The 23,443-nt window shown below is 47.4% G+C and overlaps 1 protein-coding gene across 3 annotated transcripts in view; it reads left to right on the top strand.

Moving 5' to 3' along the window:
* Positions 1-23,443, top strand: part of NDUFAF7 (NADH:ubiquinone oxidoreductase complex assembly factor 7) — a 133,096-nt gene that overhangs the window by 96,365 nt on the left and 13,288 nt on the right. For all 3 annotated transcript variants that reach the window (XM_063917578.1, XM_063917577.1, XM_063917576.1), the window contains exons 8-9: positions 9,082-9,225; positions 13,113-13,286. In XM_063917578.1, the coding sequence (XP_063773648.1) occupies positions 9,082-9,225; positions 13,113-13,286 (318 nt within the window). The remainder of the gene's footprint in view (positions 1-9,081; positions 9,226-13,112; positions 13,287-23,443) is intronic.

Below are 23,443 nucleotides of genomic sequence, written 5' to 3'. Positions count from 1 at the left end.
AGGCCGGCAATTGCGTTGGTGTGGATGTGTAGTGCTGTAGCAGCGTGGACAGATAATCTGTCTGAGGAAATGGATACCTTAGACAGGGATACCATTATGCTGACCCTGGGGCATATAAAAGACACTGTCCTATATATGAGGGATGCCCAGAGGGACATTTGCCTACTGGGCTCTAGAATTAATGCAATGTCAATTTCTGCCAGGAGGGTCCTGTGGACTCGGCAGTGGACAGGTGATGCCGACTCCAAAAAACACATGGAGGTGTTACCTTACAAGGGTGTGGAATTGTTTGGGGACGGTCTCTCGGACCTGGTTTCCACAGCTACTGCTGGGAAGTCAAACTTTTTGCCATATATTCCCTCACATCCGAAGAAAGCACCGTATTACCAAATGCAGTCCTTTCGCGCACAAAGAAGCAAGAAGGTCAGAGGTGCTTCCTTTCTTGCTAGAGGCAGGGGTAGAGGAAAAAAGCTGCACCTTACAGCTAGTTCCCAGGAACAGAAGTCCTCCCCGGCTTCCACTAAATCCACCGCATGACGCTGGGGCTCCACGGGTGGAGCCAGGAGCGGTGGGGGCGCGTCTCCGATATTTCAGCCACCAGTGGGTTCGCTCACAGGTGGATCCCTGGGCTATACAGATTGTGTCTCAGGGATACAAGCTGGAATTCGAGGTGATGCCCCCTCAACGTTACCTAAAATCGGCCCTACCAGCTTCCCCCATAGAAAGGGAAGTAGTGGTAGCGGCAATTCACAAGCTATTTCTCCAGCAGGTGGTGGTAAAGGTACCCCTTCCTCAACAGGGAAAGGGATACTATTCCACAATGTTTGTGGTACCGAAACCGGACGGTTCGGTCAGACCTATATTAAATTTAAAGTCCCTGAACATTTATCTGAAAAGATTCAAGTTCAAAATGGAATCGCTCAGAGCGGTCATTGCAAGCCTGGAAGAGGGGGATTTTATGGTGTCTCTGGACATCAAGGATGCTTACTTGCATGTCCCCATTTATCTGCCTCATCAGGAGTACCTCAGATTTGTGGTACATGACTGTCATTACCAATTCCAGACGTTACCGTTTGGTCTGTCCACGGCACCGAGAATATTTACCAAGGTAATGGCAGAAATTATGGTGATCCTGAGAAAGCAAGGAGTCACAGTTATCCCATACTTGGACGATCTCCTCATAAAGGCGAGGTCGAGGGAGCAGTTGCAAATCAGCGTAGCGCACTCACAGGAAGTGTTGCAACAGCATGGCTGGATTCTGAATATCCCAAAGTCGCAGCTGATTCCTATGACGCGTCTGCCCTTTCTGGGCATGATTCTGGACACAGACCAGAAGAAGGTGTTTCTCCCGACGGAGAAGGCTCTAGAGCTTGTGACTCTTGTCAGAGACCTCTTAAAACCAAAACAGGTATCGGTGCATCACTGCACGCGAGTCCTGGGAAAGATGGTGGCATCGTACGAAGCCATTCCCTTCGGCAGGTTCCATGTGAGGATCTTTCAATGGGATCTGTTGGACAAATGGTCCGGATCGCATCTTCAGATGCATCGATTGATCACCCTGTCCCCCAGGGCCAGGGTGTCTCTTCTGTGGTGGCTACAGAGTGCTCACCTTCTCGAGGGCCGCAGGTTCGGCATACAGGACTGGGTCCTGGTGACCACGGATGCGAGCCTCCGAGGGTGGGGGGCAGTCACTCAGGGAAGAAACTTCCAAGGGTTGTGGTCAAGTCAGGAAACTTGTCTGCACATAAATATCCTGGAACTAAGGGCCATATTCAACGCCCTGAGTCAAGCGGAGCCCCTGCTTCGCAACCAACCGGTGCTGATTCAGTCAGACAACATCACCACGGTGGCTCATGTAAACCGCCAGGGCGGCACAAGAAGCAGAGTCGCGATGGCGGAAGCCACCAGGATTCTTCGGTGGGCGGAGAATCACGTACAAGCACTGTCAGCAGTGTTCATTCCGGGAGTGGACAACTGGGAAGCAGACTTCCTCAGCAGGCACGACCTCCACCCGGGAGAGTGGGGACTTCATCAAGAAGTCTTCATTCAGATTACAAACCGATGGGAACTGCCACAGGTAGACATGATGGCGTCCCGTCTCAACAAAAAGCTGCAAAGGTATTGCGCCAGGTCAAGAGACCGTCAGGCGATAGCTGTGGACGCCCTGGTAACACCGTGGGTGTTTTAGTCGGTCTATGTGTTCCCTCCTCTTCCTCTCATACCCAAGGTACTGAGAATCGTAAGAAGAAGAGGAGGGAGGACAATACTCATTGTTCCGGATTGGCCAAGAAGACCTTGGTACCCGGAATTGCAAGAAATGCTCACAGAGGACCCATGGCCTCTGCCTCTCAGACAGGACCTGTTGCAACAGGGGCCCTGCCTGTTCCAAGACTTACCGCGGCTGCGTTTGACGGCATGGCGGTTGAACGCCGGATCCTAGCGGAAAAAGGCATTCCGGAGGAAGTTATTCCTACGCTGTTAAAGGCTAGGAAGGACGTGACAGCAAAGCATTATCACCGCATATGGCGAAAATATGTTGCTTGGTGTGAGGCCAGGAAGGCCCCTACAGAGGAATTCCAACTGGGCAGATTTCTGCACTTTCTACAGTCTGGAGTGACTATGGGCTTGAAGTTGGGATCCATAAAGGTCCAGATTTCGGCCCTATCCATTTTCTTTTAAAAGGAACTGGCGTCTCTTCCTGAAGTTCAGACGTTTGTTAAGGGAGTGCTGCATATTCAACCCCCTTTTGTGCCACCAGTGGCACCTTGGGATCTCAACGTGGTGTTGGGTTTCCTGAAATCCCACTGGTTTGAACCACTTAAGACCATGGAGCTAAAGTATCTCACATGGAAGGTGGTCATGCTATTGGCATTAGCTTCGGCTAGGCGTGTGTCAGAATTGGCGGCTTTGTCATGTAAAAGCCCCTATCTGGTTTTTCATATGGACAGGGCAGAATTGCGGACTCGTCCCCAATTTCTGCCAAAGGTGGTGTCATCTTTTCATTTGAACCAACCTATTGTAGTGCCTGCGGCTACTCGTGACTTGGAGGATTCCAGGTTACTAGATGTGGTCAGGGCTTTGAAGATTTATGTAGCCCGAACGGCTGGAGTCAGGAAGACTGACTCACTGTTTATCCTATATGCCCCCAACAAGTTGGGTGCTCCTGCTTCAAAACAAACCGTTGCCCGCTGGATCTGTAACACGATTCAGCAGGCTCATTCTGCGGCTGGATTGCCGCATCCAAAATCAGTGAAAGCCCATTCCACAAGGAAGGTGGGCTCTTCTTGGGCGGCTGCCCGAGGGGTCTCGGCATTACAGCTTTGCCGAGCTGCTACTTGGTCGGGTTCAAACACATTTGCAAAATTCTACAAGTTTGATACCCTGGCTGAGGAGGACCTTGAGTTTGCCCATTCGGTGCTGCAGAGTCATCCGCACTCTCCCGCCCGTTTGGGAGCTTTGGTATAATCCCCATGGTCCTTACGGAGTCCCCAGCATCCACTAGGACGTCAGAGAAAATAAGATTTTACTTACCGGTAAATCTATTTCTCGTAGTCCGTAGTGGATGCTGGGCGCCCGTCCCAAGTGCGGACTTTCTGCAATACGTGTACATAGTTATTGCTTAATAATGGGTCATGTTATGTTGGCATCCATTGTTGATGCCCTGTTGTTGTTCATACTGTTGACTGGATAAGTGTATCACAAGTTATACGGTGTGATTAGTGTGGCTGGTATGAGTCTTACCCGAGATTCCAAAATCCTTTCCTAATGTCTGCTCTTCCGGGCACAGTTTCCTTAACTGAGGTCTGGAGGAGGGGCATAGAGGGAGGAGCCAGTGCACACCAGATAGTACTAAATCTTTCTTTAGAGTGCCCAGTCTCCTGCGGAGCCCGCTATTCCCCATGGTCCTTACGGAGTCCCCAGCATCCACTACGGACTACGAGAAATAGATTTACCGGTAAGTAAAATCTTATTTTCCCCTTACAGCTGAGGATAGGAAGGTCTGGGAAAAAACCCCGTCGGTCGATACATCTGTGTCCAGATTGTCTAAAAAATTGTTACTGCCTGTTCCTGGGGCTATGTCCCTGAAGGAGCCAGCTGACTGTAAAATTGAGACAACGCTTAAGGCAATTTATACGGCAGCAGGCGCAGCACAACACCCCACAATAGTTTGCGGGTGGATCTCCAGGGCAGTTGTGAAGTGGTGTGACAATGTTATTGATGGTTTAGACTCTCTACCCGGGGATTAGGTCATTACTCTGCTACAACATATACAGGATGCTGCAAATTTTATAAGCGAGGCTATTAAAGAGTTTTGTAAGATAAATGGCCGCACTACTGCTATGGCTGTTTTGGCGAGCAGAGCTCTGTGGTTACATCAGTGGTCGGCTGACGCTGATTCCAAAAAAGGTGTGGAAAATATTCCCTTTACAGGTGATGCCTTGTTTGGAGACGAATTAAATAAGTGGATCTCCCAAGCAATGGCGGGTAAGTCCACCTATCTGCCGTCGGCTGCGCCACCTGCTAGACGTTCTTACACTGGACCCTCCTTAAAGTCCTTTCATGTGGCGAAGTTCAGAGGTAGGGGCCGAGGGATCTCCACCACTTCCAGAGGATCTCGTGGTAAGTCCCGTAAACCTGCACATGCTGTCTCCCTGGACCAGACCGCCGGATACCCTGCCGCTAAGTTTTCCGCGTGACGGATGGCCCCAGCAGCAAGGCGACTTTCAGGTAGGTGCTCGTCTTCAACACTTCGCCCATGTGTGGGCGGAGTCCTGCCGGGATCTTTGGGTGAAGGATCTCATTTCCCAAGGTTACCGGCTGGAATTTCAAACGCTACCTCCTCACAGGTTTTTCAAGTCGGGCTTACCAGCTTTACCCGCAGCAAAAGTTACCTTGCAAGAGGCTATTCAAAAGCTTTTGCAGACAGGGGTGGTAGTTCCTGTACCTCCTCCGTTACGCAACAGGGGTTTTTACTCCAGTCTTTTTGTCGTTCCCAAACCAGACGGTTTGATGCGACCCATCTTGAACCTGAAGTCTCTAAACCCGTATCTGCGGGTGTTCAAATTCAAGATGGAATCCCTGCGTGCGGTGGTGTCCGCTCTGGAGGGGGGGGGGGGGGGGAGTTCCTGGTGTCTCTGGATGTCAAGGATGCTTACCTACACATTCCCATGTGGCCGCCTCATCAGGCTTACCTCAGGTTCACCATTTTGGACGACCATTTCCAGTTTCAGGACCTACCCTTTGGATTATCCACAGCTCCAAGGGTCTTCACCAAGGTCGTGGTGGAGATGATTCTACAACTACGCATGATAGGAGTGAACATAGGCCCTCATTCCGAGTTGATTGCAAGCAACTTTTTGCTGTTGGTATGATCAACTAATCTCCACCTATGGGACAGTGTATTTTAGCATAGCAGGGCTGCGAACGCCTGTGGAGCCCTGCTATGCTAAAAAAGTTTCACACAAAACAAGACTAGCCCTAGACCTACTTACCCTGTGCGACGGATCCAGCGATGCAGGTCCCGGCTTTGACGTCAGACATCCGCCCTCCGTTCGCCTGGACACGCTTGCGTTTTTCTTACCACTCCCCGAAAACGTCTGGAAACGGTGAGTATCCGCCCTGGAACGCCTTCCGCCTGTCCATTTTCTTGCGATTGCCGCTGCGATCACACTTGTCATTACCCGGCGATGATCGTGCTCATTTCCGGCCCTTTCACAGCGAAGAACCGCTGCATGCGAATGGTTTGGAATGATCCCCGTAGTTCCCTATTTGGACGATCTCCTAATAAAAGCGGTGTCCACGGAACATTTACTGCACCGCATCAATCTAACTACTCGCCTACTTACGGATCATGGGTGGATCCTAAACTTTCAGAAATCTCACCTGGAACCGACCCAACGTCTTCAGTTCCTGGGGATGATTCTGGATACGATATCTCAAAAGGTGTTTTTCCCGATGGACAAGACCTTGACTATCCAGGCTTACTGGGCAAGATGGTGGCTGCGTACGAGGCAGTCCAATACGTCAGATTTCATGCCCGACCGTTTCGACTGGATCTGCTAGACAAATGGTCGGGTTCTCACCTTCATATGCATCAGGTAGTGCGGATTTCTCTATTATGGTGGCTTCACATTCCTCACCTGATAGAGGGCAGAAGTTTCAATCTCCACTCGTGGATTCTACTGACAACTGATGCCAGCCTCCGGGGTTGGTGAGTGGTGACCCCAAGGGGCCCGGTTCCAGGGGTTATGGTCAGTGCAGGAATCGGCTTTGCCGATAAACATCCTGGAACTCAGGGCAATTTGCAATGCTCTTCTGCAGGCTTCTCATCTCCTGAAGGATCAGGCGATCCAGGTTCAATCGGACAACGCCACGGCAGTGGCGTACATAAACAGACAAGGGGAAATAAGAACAGAGCGGCAATGCGAGAAGTGTCAAGGATTCTCGTCTGGGCAGAGGCCAATGCAGGGGCCATCTCAGCCATATTCATTCCAGGAGTGGACAACTGGGAAGCAGACTTCCTCAGCAGGCACAACCTCCATCCAGGGGAGTGGGGCCTACATCCCCAGGTGTTTCAACAGTTAATTCACCAGTGGGGCTGTCCGCATATAGATCTGATGGCTTCTTGTCGCAACAAGAAGCTTTGCTGCTACTGTTCCAGAACGAGGGATCCACAGGTTGTAGCAGTGGACGTGCAGACATCACCGTGGACGTACCAGTTTGTGTACCTGTTCCATCCTCTACCACTGATCCCCAGAGTGCTAAAAAGGCTAAGAAGGGAAAGCGTTCAGGCAATTCTAATTGCCCCGGGTTGGCCTTGATGGTGTGGTACTCGGATCACCTAACCATGACGCTGGAGGATCCATGGCCTCTACCGCTCCAAGACGATCTTCTACAGCAAGGTCCTTCATCTATCCAGACTTACAGCGGCTACGTTTGATGGCTTGGAAGTTGAGAGGGGGATTCTAGCAAGGAAGGGCCTTCCCTCTCTGGTTATTTCCACCATGGTCCAGGCAAGGAAGATGGTTACGTCAAAACATTATCATCGTATCTGGAAAAAGTATGTTTCCAGGTGTGAAAGTAGAAAGGTCTCTCCTGTGGAATTTAGAATTGGTCATTTTCTACTTTTCCTGAAAGCGGGAGTGGATATGGGCCTATGTTTAACCTCCATCAAAGTCCAGATTTCGTCCCTTTCTATTTTCTTCTAGAAACAGTTTGCCGGGTTACCGGAAGTACAGACTTTCCTAAAGGGAGTTCTTCATATGCAACCGCTCTTTGTACCTCCCACGGCTCTGTGGGACCTCAGTGTGGTTCTGTCCTTTATCAAATCGGATTGGTTTGAACCCTTACAGAGGGTGGAGTTGAAATTTCTCAATTGGAAGACAGTGATGTTATTGACATTGGCGTCTTCCAGGCGTGTCTCTGAATTTGGGGACTTATCCTGTAAGAGCCTTTATTTGATTTTTCATGAGGACAGGGCGGAACTTAGGACCCGTCCTCAGTTTTTGCCTAAAGTGGTGTCGGCTTTTCATGTGAATCAGCCTATTGTGGTTCCGGTGTTGTCTGATGCTTCCGTTGGTCCTGAGTCCTTGGATGTGGTCAGGGCTCTGAAGATTTATGTCAAAAGGATGGCCTGTCATCGGAAATCTGACTCGCTGTTTGTCCTTTATGATGCCTCCAAGATTGGTCGGCCAGCTTCCAAGCAATCTATTGTTCGTTGGCTCCGGTTGACCATTCAACAGGCCTATACGTCAGCGCCTCTGCCCTTACCGAAGTCTATTCAGGCCCACTCGACAAGGTCGGTGGGTCTTCCTGGGTGACTGCCCGGGGTGTATCGGCCCTACAGTTGTGCCGAGCTGCAACTTGGTCTAATTCGAACACGTTTGTTAAATTCTAAAGGTTCGATACCTTGGCCAAGAATGACCTTCAGTTTGGTCAGACGGTTTTACAGGGGTCTCAGCACTCTCCCACCCGTTTGGGAGCTTTGGACTTCCCCATGGTACTAAAGTACAAGATCCCAGTATCCACTAGGACGTAAGAGAAAATAGGAATTTTATACCTACTGGTAATTCCTTTTCTCCTAGTCTGTAGTGGATACTGGACTCCCGCCTCAGTGCTTCCTTCCTGCTTACATGTGTAAGTACTTGGTTGGACCGATGTTGTGGTCCCGTTATGTTGTTGGGATAGCCTTGCTATGCGGGTTAGGTTGGTGTAACTACCCTCTGTTCTGGTTAAAGCCCTCCTTACGTTCATGGTTGTGTGTTGGCTTGTTGCCTCACCGCTGTTGTATTGTTCTTCTCTCATATTATGTCCGTCTCCTCGGGCACAGTTTTCCTAGACTGAGTCTGGTAGGAGGGGCATAGAGGAGAGGAGCCAGCACACACATACATACACTAAAAGGTTTAAAGTGCCAGGCTCCAGTGGACCCGATCTATACCCCATGGTACAAGATCCCAGTATCCACCACGGACTACCAGTAGGTATCAAATTCCTATTTTTTTTATTATATTTTTGGTTTGGCTTCTTTCATTTATTTGGTAGACTTTGTAATACTACCCTTTGTAAATGAAACCTTCAGCAACAGATGGTACAGATTATATACAAGCACACCACTTTTTTTTTTAATCGATATTAATCCATCAATTCAACTGTACTCACCCCACGGGTTCAGTATGGTATGCCAGCGGTCAGCATACCGGCGCCGGAAGCCCGACCGCCGGCTTACCGACAGTGTGGCGAGCGCAAATGAGCCCCTTGCGAGGTCGCTGAGCTCGCCACGCTGCGGGCATGGTGGCGCGCTACGCTATTTTATTCTCCCTCCAGGGGGGTCGTGGACCCCCACGATGGAGAATAAGTGTCGGTATGCCGGCTGTCGGGATTCCGGCTCCGGTATACTGTGCGCCGGGATCCCGTCATTCGGCATACTGAAGACCACCTGACCCCACACATCTTTTCTTTATGCATTAGTTGCATGACTAAAAGTTTGATTCAGGGTTTAGACTAATATAAATAAAACTATCTATATTTCTTTACTGTTAATATTCTATTTAATTTGTGTTTGTTTGTTTTTTCTTTTTCAAGGCTGATGAAAAAAGGGATCATGTGGAAGTATGTCCAAGTGCTGCTGTAATTATTCAAAAGCTTGCCAGCCAAATAAATAGTTATGGAGGGGCTGCTCTGATAGCGGATTACGGACACTCTGGTACCAAAATGGACACATTTAGAGTATGTTGTTAGTATTTTAAATTGTCATCTTTAGCTAAAAAAAAAAAAAAAATTCAATGTTTTGAAAAAAGAAAATTAAACAATGGCCCTCATTCCGAGTTGTTCGCTCGCAAGCTGCTTTTAGCAGCTTTGCACACGCTAAGCCACCGCCTACTGGGAGTGAATCTTAGCATAGTAAAATTGCGAACAAAAGATTTGCAATATTGCGAAAAGACTTCTCTGTGCAGTTTCTGAGTAGCTCGAGACTTACTCTGCCAGTGCGATCAGTTCAGTGCTTGTCGTTCCTGGCTTGACGTCACAAACACACCCAGCGTTCGCCCAGGCACTCCTCCGTTTCTCCAGCCACTCCCGCGTTTTTCCCAGAAACGGTAGCGTTTTTTCACACACTCCCATAAAACGGCCTGTTTCCGCCCAGAAACACCCACTTCCTGTCAATCACACTCCGATCACCAGAACGAAGAAAAAAACCTCGTAATGCCGTGAGTAAAATTCCTAACTGCATAGCAAATTTACTTTGCGCAGTCGCACTGCGGACATTGCGCATGCGCATTAGCGACTAATCGCTCCGTTGCGAGAATAAAATAACGTGCGAACTACTCGGAATGACCCCCAATATGCATTACTTTATCAAGATTAGGTTATAGAGTAGTAACATAAGGAGGACATAGTTTGTTTGTATTTTGATATATAGTATGTTTTTGTGGGAGGTAAAAAGTAATTTCTTTATTTAAAAGGCACATTAATCAAGCAGTGCATCTATGACTCCTTCAGGATCCCTCACCTACCATGGATACCTGGGGATCATGTTCAGATGGTGGTAGCTGCGGGGGCTATCTGGATATGGGTAAATCCGGCACTATCACATCCCCTTAGAAACCTATGGGGGATGTCTGCTGTGATCCCTCCTACAATACAGTACATTCCAGGGATACTTAATATTTAAGTATGAGCAGACAGAAAATGTCAAAGCACCTGGTTTACCCTGTAAAAAATCCCTTTACCTGGCAGCTGTGTCAGAGAGGGGAATACTCAACCCCTTAAAAGAAAAACACAAATCCGAGAGAATTCAATGACACATGCGCTTGTAAAATATAAAAAAAACACAAACTCACTTTATTATAATATTAATATTATATACCCCACAGTCGACTGGACAGAAAACATATTAAAAACCCACAACATATAAAATGCTGTATTATATAAGCTTTTTTATATAACACCACTCCCCAGGAGGCTAATTCAAGGGTTTGTCCATATAGCAGAAAATATTAATCACTTTAATGCTGATTATGATGGTTCACTTGCGACTACAGCGCTGCAGTTTTATAACTCTGTTTTAATACTCTGTTTTAATACTTTACAAGCGCATGTGTCATTGAATTCTGTCTGATACTTAATATTTGTAGCTAACCCCCGAAGATGAGTGTTTGGGGGGAAAATAGCCACTAATATTGTTTGATAAATGGGCCCCATAGTGAGATAAAGACAGAGAATGCAAACACAAGACAGCTTTGAAAAAGTAGATGCACAATATTGGGAGGCGACACATATTGTAAACCATCACAAACTTTGGACCAGTTGTATCTTCACAATGGTTTTATTGTTACCTTTTATTTATATAGTGCAATAGGCTTTCCTTGTCACTTCTTTCTCCTGTCACTCTTTTCATCACCCACTGTCACTCCGCGTCATCCTCTACATCACCCACTGTATCCCTGTCACCCATTTCCTGGTGCATCTCCCTGTCACCCTTTCCTTTCACCCACTGCCTCTCCGTCTCCCAACATCTCTCCCTGTTACCCATTGCCTCACCCTCTGCCTCTCCCCATCACCCTCTCTCTCCAGCCACCCTTTGCCTCTCCAAGGCATCAGCCTCTCTCCGTCATACGGAAACGGCATTCCCTTAGAGGCTACATCCACTTTTCCAAGAGCGCACAATCCCCGCTTCAAAATGACATGGTGCACCCCCCGTCATTTTGTTCTGGATCCACCCCTGCATGGCGCCATAAGGATTCGATAGTACCGCACATGGGGCCTAATTCAGAGTTGATCGCAGCAGCAAATTGTTAGCAGTTGGGCAAAACCATGTGCACTGCAGGGTGGGCAGATATAACATGTGCAGAGAGAGTTAGATTTGGGTGGGGTGTGTTCAAACTGAAATCTAAATTGCAGTGTAAAAATAAAGCAGTCAGTATTTACACTGCACAGAAACAATATAACCCACCCAAATCTAACTCTCTCTGCACATGTTATATCTGCCTCCCCTGCAGTGCACATGGTTTTGCCCAACTGCTAACAAATTTGCTGCTGCGATCAGATCTGAATTACCCACATAGAGGATAGTATACATCATAAAACTAAAGTGCATGAGACCATTACAGTTTACTTTTACAGATTGAGCGATGAATATTATTACATAATACATATTTACACCAACTGCATAATTTCATGGAGGATACAGAGCCTGGCTTGTGAGAGCTTACATTGTAGGAGATGGTTTGATGAATGTCTACAATTGTTGCCTTGTATTTGCCAATCTGAACTAATATCTGAAGAGAAGGACTAAGAAGGAAAAAAAATAGTTGAATGGAGGGACAGACTAGTAGGTAATTTAGCAATAATGATAATTTAACTTTTATTGCAGTAATAAAATAGAACTAAGGTCACAACGGGGATTCAAAGACCCTACCAAAATCCGCATACACAAGCAAATGTGTCTACCGTAAGATGTAAAAGGAAAAAGGTGATGTACACATAGATATCACAAGGATCAAATTAAAGTGTAATACAGACAGTATTAAAAATGTACCAATCCACATTCAATAATCACAATGAAATAGCTGATCCACCATCAATATAATGGCAAACATATAGTCTCATAAGGTGTTGAGGTAATCAAGTATATAATGCAGAGCTTCTCGTAAAATTAGAAGTTGCAAAGTACAAGATAATAGTACCTTGGCGCAGCAGGTAAGCTCATAGCCCTGGCCAGGATTATGCTAAATGCCTCTGGTTATTACAAGGTTGAGCTAGTGTGAGATAGTGCACCTGCACCTTTTTCCCCTTGTATACTGTATTAAGGGGGGTCATTCCAAGTCGATCGTAGCTGTGCTAAATGTAGCACAGCTACGATCATTCACACTGACATGCGGGGTGACGCCCAGCACAGGGTCCGCCCCGCATGTCAGTGCCGCCGCCCCACCCCCCCCTGCAGAAGTGCAAAGGCATCGCACAGCAGCGATGCCTTTGCACTTCAAGAGTAGCTCCCGACCAGAGCAGCTTTAGCGTGCTGGCCGTAAGCTACTCGTCGCTCCCCGGCCCGCAGCGGCTGCATGTGACATCGCGCAGCCGCCGCGGACCCCCCTCCCCCAAACGGTGGCGCATGCGCAGTTCTGACCCGATCGCTGCGACAAACTGCAGCGAGCGATCGGGTCGGAATGACCGCCTAAGTCTCAAGCAGAGTAGCACCTCATTACTTAATTATGGTGTGCAAACTATGGCCCCCTTCTCTTTGTAACTAAGTCCTGGGCTGAGCAGAAACTGCACAAACGTTTATGCAGTTCTGCTACACACATGATCACACACCATACCCTCCCCCTGTAGGCAGTAACTACCTGATCGCAGGGATGCAAAAAACGCACACTAGCGATCAGGTCTGAATTACCCCCTCTATTATTTAAACAAAGTTAACTTCCTAATAATAGTAGGCCAGATTATCACCTAAACATCCTTGAAAGATTGTGCTTGTGTATGCTCCTTAAATTAAACTGTTTTAGTCTTACTATTTAGATTAATAGAAAGTCAGTAGGTTTTTAGCAAAGTAATCTGCTGCTGTTTTTGTGACACGTAATTTTAGAAATTAACATGAATTTGTCTTATGTATTTAGGGATTTCGGGCTCATCAATTACACGATGTGCTAATAGCTCCAGGAACAGCAGATCTTACAGCCGATGTGGACTTTAGCTTCTTGAAAAGAATAATTGAAAACACAGTTGTCACTGTAGGACCCATTGCACAACATGAATTCTTGAGAAATATGGGAATTGATTTTAGATTAAAGGTAAGGTTGATTTGAAGTTTTGGTTTGCTTGTTGTGTCCCTATTGTCCATGTCAAATATGTAATTATAATGCAATACTAAAAGGGATGAATACTTATAGGTGGTAGCCCCTCCATTAGAACTTCTATGGTTGTTTTAAATTATGCTTTCTTGGATCTATGTAATATCTACTCAGGAAATTTACAAACAATGTAGTTGTATGTAGATGTGCCATTGTACAAATATAGCAATTTGTTTGAGAGGGAAGGCTTTCACTAAAGGTAACACTATCTGAAGATGGAGATGTGCATTGTTGGTTTCAGCAGTGAAGCATTCATGTAGTCTTAAGCTGGGTACACATGAACGGCGGATATTTCACTAGCAGGTAGTCGGGTGTAAGCAAACGATAGGTCTATGAACGACGTTGATCAGCGGCGCATCAGGCTGTGTGTATGGGTGGTCTTCACTTGTTGCAAGGGGCTGACATTACAGCTGCCTGCCAGCTGTGATTCAAGACTGACACATTGAGCAGCCGATTGGTAAGTGTATATGCTTACCTGGATCTACCGATCTGTCTGCGTGACGGCTTCCCCTGCTAGTGAGTTATTTACGGCGCGTTCCCAGCCTTAGTTCTAGATAAGTAAGTGTACAGGAAATGGGGGATACCATGGATCACAGATGTTATGTTATGATAGTTATCAACTTTGTCATGGAGCAGACTAATGATATACTCCCAGGAATGTTACATATCAGATTTTATTAGTAACTGCCAAAATGAATTGATTTAGTGGCAAATAATAATTTAGTAGCATTGAGAATATGCCCCAGTAATTTATCTGAATGTTTTGGGAGGGATTTAATTGGGTGACAGAGCAGAATTGACAGTGTGCCCTTTGGAGTGGCAACCCCAAGAAGTTGGGTATTAAGATAAAGGACCAAATCTGTGGACTGTTGGATAACAGGGCAGTCCCAGCACAGATGTCAGACTCTGACTTTTATATTGCCGGACTCATTTATTATACTGTCCCCACCACTGGCTTCAGTCACTGCTTTTTTTTGCTCTACTCTTATATTTTCTCCTGATAACCCCCACTGTATGCTATACCTCTACGAACTCGCCATCAGTCAGCGTTCCTCCAAGAATTGTGCCCGAACTGCATCTCTGTTCCTTGTATTTACTGTTCCCTGCTTGGTTCCATGGATTTCTGCCCCACTTTATGTTATGGCTGCCTCACCTGGTGCGCTCGTGGATGGGATGAAAAATACATGGGCCTGATAGTTATGGTGGAACCCCACTCCGAGCAGCCACCCATTTTGTGTAATCTCTTCTTGGCATAACCTATTACACCCAGGGTAATCATACGTGGTGCGCCCACCATGGCTGCTTTATCTGGTACCTTTCATGGGAGGAATATATTTCCCAAAATGACTGCACCAACCCTGCAATATGTTTATTGTGCTCTCTCTAGGTTTCTGTTGTTTTTAATTATTTCTGTGTGGTTCTTTATTTTCTGTAATAATAATCATTGTACAATGGGGGTCATTCCGAGTTGATCGCTAGCTGCCGTTGTTCGCAGAGCAGCGATCAGGCTAAAAATCAGCATTTCTGCACATGCGTATGCACCGCAGTGCATACGCGCAATGTACAGGTACAAAGCCCGTTGTGGTTGTGCACAGGTTCTAGCGAAGTTCTCAGTTGCACTGACAGCCGCAAGAAGATTGACAGGAAGGGGGCGTTCCTGGGTGTCAACTGACCATTTTCAGGGAGTGTTTGCAAAAACGCAGGCGTGTCTGAAAAAACGCAGGCATGGCTGGGCATTCGCTGGGCGTGTGTATGACGTCAAATCCGGACATGAATAGGCTGAAGTGATCGCAAGCGCTGAGTAGGTTCAGAACTACTCAGAAACTGCACAAACTGTTTTTGCAGAGCTCGGCTGCACATGCGTACGCACTTCTGCTACGCTAAAATACACTCCCCAGTGGGCGGCGGCATAGCATTTGCACGGCTGCTAAAACTAGCCAGCGAGCGAACTACTCGGAATGAGAGCCAATGTTACCATGTTTCTGATGCCTGTAAAGTGACTTTGAGCCCTACAGGAGTAAAGTGATATATAAATAAAATGTATTTTCTCATACGTCCTAGAGGATGCTGGGGATGTCTTCAAGAACCATGGAGTATAGACGGGATCTGCAGGAGACATGGGCACTTTAAGACTTTGAATGGGTGTGAACTGGCTCCTCCCTCTATGCCCCTCCTCCAGACTCCAGTTTAGATTCTGTGCCCAGTGAGACTGGTCACACACCGGGGAGCTCTACTGAGTTTCTCTGAAGAGACTTTATGTTAGGTTTATTATTTTCAGGGAGCACTGCTGGCAACAGTCTCCCTGCATCGTGGGACTGAGGGGAGAGAAGCAGACCTACTGTACTTCTGTGAGTTTCAAGGCTCTGCTTCTTAGGCTACTGGACACCATTAGCTCCAGAGGGTCTGATCGCTAGGTACACCTAGATGCTCGTTCCCGGAGCCGCGCCGTCACCCCCCTTGCAGAGCCAGAAGTCAGAAGACAGGTGAGTAGAAGAAGATCAGAAGACTTCAGTGATGGCTTTGAGGTACCGCATAGCGGCCGCGCTGTGCGCCATGCTCCCACACACACAGGCACTGTCAGGTGCAGGGCGCGGGGGGGGGGGGGGGGCGGCACCTTGGGCAGCATATAAATCCTCAACATAGACTGGCAACAGAATATATAAGTGCCTAGGCACTATATTTAACCCCTGCCAGTATGAATATTTGTAAGTAATAGCGGGGCTAAAGTGCGCCATTAAGGGGGCGGGGCATTCCCCTCACAGCTGATTTCAGCGCCATTTTCTCCTCACAGAGACGCTGGTCCTTCCAAAGCACTGCTGTACAGATCAGAGTGAAAAACGAGGGGGGGCACAGTTGTTTGGTGCAATATAAGTTAAAAATAAAAGCACACTATATCATAAGCCAGGGGTGGGGAACCTTTTTTCTACAGAGGGCCATTTGGATATTTATAAAATCCTTCGGGGGCCATACAAAAATTCTCAACTTAAAAAATTACCCTGCCCCCCAGCAGGTCTGCCCCAAAGAGGTACTGTGCGTGCGTGCAGGAGGCGCGCGCGCCAAAAAAATGGGTGTGGCCAGATAAAATGGGACGTGATACACATATGTCCCCAATAGTGCAGTGCCAGATCCACAATTGCCCCCACAGTGCCAGGTATACAAATGCCCCTCACTTTGCCAGGTATACAAATGCCCCCACAGTGCCAAGTATACAAATGCCCCTCCCAGTGCCAGGTGTACAAATGCCCCTCACAGTGCCAGGTATACAGATGCCCCCACAGTGCCAGGTATACAGATGCCCCCACAGTGCCAGGTATACAGATGCCCCCACAGTGCCAGGTATACAGATGCCCCCACAGTGCCAGGTATACAAATGCCCCCACAGTGCCAGGTATACAAATGCCCCCACAGTGCCAGGTATACAGATGCCCCCACAGTGCCAGGTATACAGATGCCCCCACAGTGCCAGGTATACAGATGACCCCACAGTGCCAGGTATACAGATGCCCCTCACAGTGCCAGGTATACAGATGCCCCTCACAGTGCCAGGTACACAGATGCCCCCACAGTGCCAGGTATACAGATGCCCCCACAGTGCCAGGTATACAAATGCCCCCCACAGTGCCAGGTATACAAATGCCCCCCACAGTGCCAGGTAAGGTATGCAGATGCCCCCCACAGTGCCAGGTATGCAGATGCCCCCCACAGTGCCAGGTATGCAGATGCCCCCACAGTGCCCCCCCCCCCCCCGTGCTACTTACCGCTCCTTTCGGCGGGACACGGAGGAGAGTGCGGCTATGTTGGTCGGCGACGTGTAGGACCTGAAACCAGCCGCCGGTTCGAGAGCCAATCAGAGCTCACGGACCGGCAGCCGCGGCTCCTGATTGGCTGCCGGTCCGCGAGCTCTGATTGGCTCACAAACCGGCGGCTGGTTTCAAGTTCTACACGCCGCCGCCGCGCTCTCTTCCCTGTCCTGACACTGACAGCTGAGACACGCTGCCGCCGGACTGAGTCCGGCGGCGTGTCTCACTGGGAGAAGCGGGTGGGCCGGAGGTTCCCCACCCCTGTCATAAGCGCTGTGGAAATGAGCTGGTAAACTCCTTCTGTGTTTCCATTACAGAATGTACTGGGATCTATCCCTTATAGCCAGTGTAATGTCGGTGGGTGTTTGGTACACGTGTGTCGGCATATCTGAGGCTGAGTGCTCTGCCACAAAGGGAATGACTATGTCGGCGCTGTCGACTCCTAATGGTACTTGGTACATGTAAACAAATGTCAGCATGTCAGTAGAGGTATATTTTTCCCAAGAGAAAACTATATGGGAGACACAGACGTGGGGGGTGACCCTGTCGGCACCAACAATATCTGACTGGTGGATATTGACATGATAATGTGATGCATATCAGAGAGTATGTATATATATATGTATATGTATGTATAGTAAGGTTACATAGGTCTGTGGCACGATCACAGACGCGATAATATTTATGGAGGGAATCATATTCATTGAATAGATTTCTCTCAGACCCCTCAGGATCGCAAAAATGTTATTTTGCCCAATTACTACTCCCTGAGATCGACTCGAATAATCTTTCTTATGTCGACCATAATGTTTCCTGATCAGATCCACAAAATCGGCATTCAGTACCTGTTCATACACATTAGAACGTATTAACGTCACTAGGGACCCTTCTGTTCCTGACAAAAGGATATATGTATACGTATTAGAGATATATTTTTATATATATATATATATATATATATATATATATATATATAGATATGTGTGTGTATAGGTGCATTTGAAGGTGTATATATATATATATATATATATATATATATATATATGTATATATATAAAAAATTTTATAATGACTGCTGAGGTAAAGTTATTCCTTCTCATGGATAGAATAAAGTGAGAGTCACCCCTTGTTCTGCACGGGGCCCTGTCACAAAGGATCGTATGCAGGAAGATATGTGATACTCTAATTATGTGTCCGCATGTACGTTGATTATACTTGCATTACATGCGCATGGGGGAGTAGTTGTATGCAGGGTTCTCCTGAAGTTGAGTCATGTCTATATCATTGCAGCATACTGCCGTGCGACTACAAGGGATGTAGGACTCTTGGGTTCACGGATCACTTCCATGGCGGTCTCGGCTAGAAGGGCGTTGTGGATTCACCAATGGAATGCTGAGGCTGACTCCGAGAACAACTGGAGTATCTTCCCTATGAAGGTGAAACCTGGTTTGGGGATGGCTTTGTTAAGTTGATCTCGGCAGATACCACTGGTAAGTCTACCTTTTTGACGTATGTTCCCTCACAACGGTTGGTGACGCATTTTTGTAGGATGCAGTCATTTCGACCGAATGGATACGGTTTTCCCTTTCTTTGCAGGTAGAGGAAGGTAAAAAGGTAAGAGGTTAGCAGCCTTTTCAAGTTCGCAGAAGCAGAAATCATCCTCTGTTTCTACCACATCCACCGCATGTCGCTGGGTCTATCTTGCGGGAGCCCACGCCGGTGGGACCACGTCTCATACTCTTCAGTCAGTCCTTGAATGGACATGGACCAGTGAGTTTAAGAATAGAGTCCCAAGGGGGACATACTGGAGTTTCCAGACGATTCCCCTCACTGATTTTTCAAATAGACCTTACCGATTCTCCTCTGGACAGGGAGGTAGTATGCGACGCCATACAAGAGTTGGGTCAGGATCAGGTCATTGTCCTGCTGTCCCGGTCAAAAAAATAAAATAAAAATGTTATTCAAGCTTTTTCGTGCTTCTGTGGCCGGACGGCTCGGTCAGAACAATCTCAAAAAATTTCTACTTAAGAAGTTGAACTACAAGATGGAATCTCTCAGGGCAGGGATCTCCAATCTGTAAAAGGAGAAAGAGGGTCTAAGTACGGTTTCTTCCGCATTAGGCTTACCTGGGTTTGCTATTCAGGATTGTCCTTGCCAATTCACTGGAGTGATGGCGGTATGATGGTTTTCCTTCAATAGTAAGAGTCATTATTATTCTGTATTGGGAACCTCTCCTGAGTACGGCAAGGTCAAGAAACAAGTGATGCAAAACGTTGTTTCTCCCTGACAGTTCAACAAAGTGGTTGGCTCCTGATCTTGCCAGAATCACTGTTTATCCCAACAACGTGGTTGTCAGCGTTGGGAATAATGTTAGATACAGAACTGTTGAGAGTTTGTCTCTTCCAGTGGAAAGAGCTCTGAGGATCCAGAGTCGGATCAGATCTGCAACAGTGTCAATCCATCAATACGTTCCGTTGATGAAGATGGTTGCGGCCTACGAGGCCATTCAGTGAGCAGGTTAAATGCCAGAATGGTTTTAGCGGGACCAGTTGGACATGTGGTCCGGGTCTCACCTGCACATGCACCGGAAAATAATCCTATCTTCCAGGACCAGAATTTCTCTCCTGTGGTGGCTGCACAGTTCTCACCTCTTAGAGGGGCGAAGGTTCGGGATCCAGGATTGGATCCTGGTGTCCATGGATGCAAGTCTCCGAGGCTGGGGAGTAGTCATTCAGGGGGAAGAATTTCCAGGGAAAATGGTCAAGCCAAGAAGCTTGTCTGCAATAAACATTCTGGAATTAAGGGCTATTTACAACGGCCTTCTGCAAGCGGAACATCTTCTTCGCGATCTGCCCGTCTTAATTCAGTCGGACAACTTAACAGCAGTGGCGTACGTAAACCGCCAGGGCGGAACGAAGAGCAGAGCGGCAATGGTAGAAGCCACAAAAGTTTTCCACTGGGCGGAAAGACATGTAAGCGCTCTGTCAGCAGTCTTCATTCCGGGTGTAGACAACTGGGAAGCAGACTTCCTCAGCAGACACGATCTCCATCCAGGAGAGTGGGGTCTTCATCAAGAGGTCTTTGCAGAAGTGACAAGTCGTTGGGGATAACTCAAATAGACGTGATGGCGTCTCGCCTCAACAAGAAACATCTGAGATATTGTTCCAGGTCGAGGGACCCTCAAGCAATAGCAGTGGACGCCCTAGTGACACCGTGGGTGTTTCAGTCGGTATATGTGTTTCTTCCGATTCCACTCATTCCAAAAGTGATAAAAATCATAAGAACAAGGGTTCAGGCAATCCTCATTGTTCCAGACTGGCCAAGGAGGGCTTGGTATCCAGATCTTCAGGAATTGCTTATAGGAGATCCCTGGCCTCTTCCTCTATGAGAGGATCTGTTACAGCAGGGGCCGTGCGTGTAACAAGACTTACCGCGGCTTCGTTTGACGGCTTGGAGGTTGAGCGCAGGATCCTAGCCCGAAGGGGTATTCCCAGTGAAGTAATTCCCACACTGCTTCAGGCTAGAAAAGAGGTAATGGCGAAACATTATCACCGTATTTGGAGAAAATATGTGTCTTGGTGTGAATCCAAGGAGGCTCCTACGGAAGAATTTCAGCTAGGCCATTTTCTCCATTTTCTGCAAGCAGGGGTGGATGCAGGCCTAAAGTTAGGCTCAATTAGGTACAAATTTCGGCCTTGTCAATTTTTTTTCAATAAGAATTGGCTTCCCTTCCGGAAGGTCAGACTTTCGTGAAAGGCGGGCTGCACATCCAACCTCCCTTTGTGCCCCCGGTGGCACCATGGGATCTTAACGCGGTGTTGCGGTTCCTGCAATCTCATTGGTTTGAACCTTTTACGTAAGGTAGAGTTGAAATTCGTCACTTGGAAAGTGATCATGCTGTTGGCCTTGGCCTCTGCAAGGCAGGTGTCTGAATTGACGCTTTGTCTCACAAGAGCCCCTATTAGATCTTCCATGAAGATAGAGCGGAGTTGAGAACTCGTCAGCAATTTCTGCCTAAAGTGGCATGAACAACCTATTGTGCCAGTGGCTACTGACGCCTGTGGGGAATCGAAGTCTCTAGATGTGGTCAGAGCTTTGAAAATTTATGTAGCCAGAACGGCTCAGATTAGGACAATGGAGGCTCTGTTGTCCTGTATGATCCCAACGAGATTGGGACTCCTGTGTCAGGGCCGGGTGTTTTTGTGAATCCGTTAACCCTGGACCAACCAAAGGTGTAGGTGCTGGGGTATGATGAAAGCAGGGAGGACGAAGAAAGTTCCATTTCATATATTTATTGTAAGCAACAATTCCAGTAAGGAGTTAAATGACAAATTATAAATCATCATACATAAACTGACGTATTGCATAAAGTGGTAGAAATGATAAGCAGAATCAATCTTAAAGATACATTGAGGAAATGTTCATAGAACTGAGTTTTAAGCAGGCTTGTGAATGAATGATGAATTGTCCAAAAGAAACAAGATTTGATGCTGAACTGTAAAGTGTGTTAACTGGATAATGCAGACATAAATAAGTAACTGTAGAGACTTGTAATGAAGTTTAGAGATTTAACTGAAAGGCTGTGAAGAATTGTCCTTGATTGTAGCAACACAGAAAATATAATACTGAAATGGGTTACTTGCGAGTTCTGAAGATCACTGTGAAACTGCAGCAGACGACAATGGTGATGAATGGGTTAAGTTTAGAGCAGAGCAAACGAACAGCTGATGTTAGTAGAATCCTCCAAAGTCTGTGTGGTTGAAGCAGGCAGACAGGGTAACCTCTTGCAAGACTCTGGGAATCCACTTGTTTGCCACTGGGAGAGTGATTGACTGACAGCACAGCAGGGAGCTGGAGGATCTTTAGCAGTGAAGGCTGCAGACGGACCCCTGGGAGCGGAGGCGATATCTGGACCACGGGAATCACACAGGAATGCACGGAGAGAGCACAGAGCTAGGGCATAGCGTAGATACAACAAAGCACTGGCCCAGAGTAGCATAATCCCAGCCTACTGGCACAAGCACGGGATTGGCTTACACTTACCCACAGGTGTTTTCACAAGTGCCCTGTATTGCTTATTTGGTCTCCAACATGGCCGCCTCCTATACTGCAGACACACAGCGGTGCCTTTGGCCATTTGGTCCCCGCACTCCCAGCTCCCAGATCCTGCATCACCTGTGCCACCGATCACGCCGCGTCCCCACACGGCCGCACAGCACCGCGAGCAACCGCACCGGCAACGGATGAACCCCAGAACCCGCAGAGGTGAGAGATCGGTTCGTGACATCCTGCTTCCAAGCAGACTATTGCACGCTGGATCTGTAATATGACTCGGCAAGCTCATTCTGCAGCTGGATTGCCGTTACCGAAATCGGTGAAGGCCCATTCTACCAGAAAGGTGGGCTCTTCCTGGGTGGCTGCACGAGGAGTCTCGGCATTACGGCTTTGCCGAGCAATTACTTGGTCGGGTTCGAACACCTTTGAGATGTTTTACAAGTTTGATACCCTGGCTGTTGAGGACCTTTTGTTGGGTCAATCGGTGCTGCAGAGTCATCCGCACTCTCCCGCCCGTTCTAGAGCTTTGGTATAAACCCCATGGTTCTTGAAGCATCCCCAGCATCCTCTAGGACGTATGAGAAAATAGGATTTTAATATCTACCGGTAAATCCTTTTCTCTTAGTCCGTAGAGGATGCTGGGCGCCCGTCCCAGTGCGTACTATATCTGCAGTTATTGGGTATGTTTACACACATGGGGGTAAATTTACTAAGGTAGGAGATTTTTAGAACTAGTGATGTTGCCCATGGCATTTCTTAGTTTTTTTTATTTTTAATAAATTTGCAAAAATCTAAAAAAAAAAAAAAACTTTTTCACTTGGTCATTATGGGGTATTGTGTGTAGAATTTTGAGGGAAAAAATTAATTTATTCCATTTTGGAATAAGGCTGTAACATAACAAAATATGGAAAAAGGGAAGGGCTGTGAATACTTTCTGGATGCACTGTATAGAACAGGGAGTGCTGCTGCCAGTTTAGCATTACAAAGAGAAATAAAGCATTAGAAAGTACAGTGTGGTAAGTTAATTGAGCTGGATGAAAAGTTTCTGTTCACCCCAAAGTGCATTACATATGAACAGTGTTATCTCTTATCACATGGAATAAGGAGGAGTGGTGTTGGATATGGGTGTAGTATGGTATGCCGGCGGTCGGGCTCCCGGCGACCAGCATACCGGCGCCGGGAGCCCGACCGCCGGCATACCGACAGTGTGGCGAGCGCAAATGAGCCCCTTGCGGGCACGGG

This window comes from Pseudophryne corroboree, chromosome 4 (assembly GCF_028390025.1).
Source record: "Pseudophryne corroboree isolate aPseCor3 chromosome 4, aPseCor3.hap2, whole genome shotgun sequence".
NCBI lineage: Eukaryota > Metazoa > Chordata > Amphibia > Anura > Myobatrachidae > Pseudophryne > Pseudophryne corroboree.
Note: the sequence above shows the minus strand (reverse complement) of the source record. Positions and strands in the feature narration are given on the sequence as shown.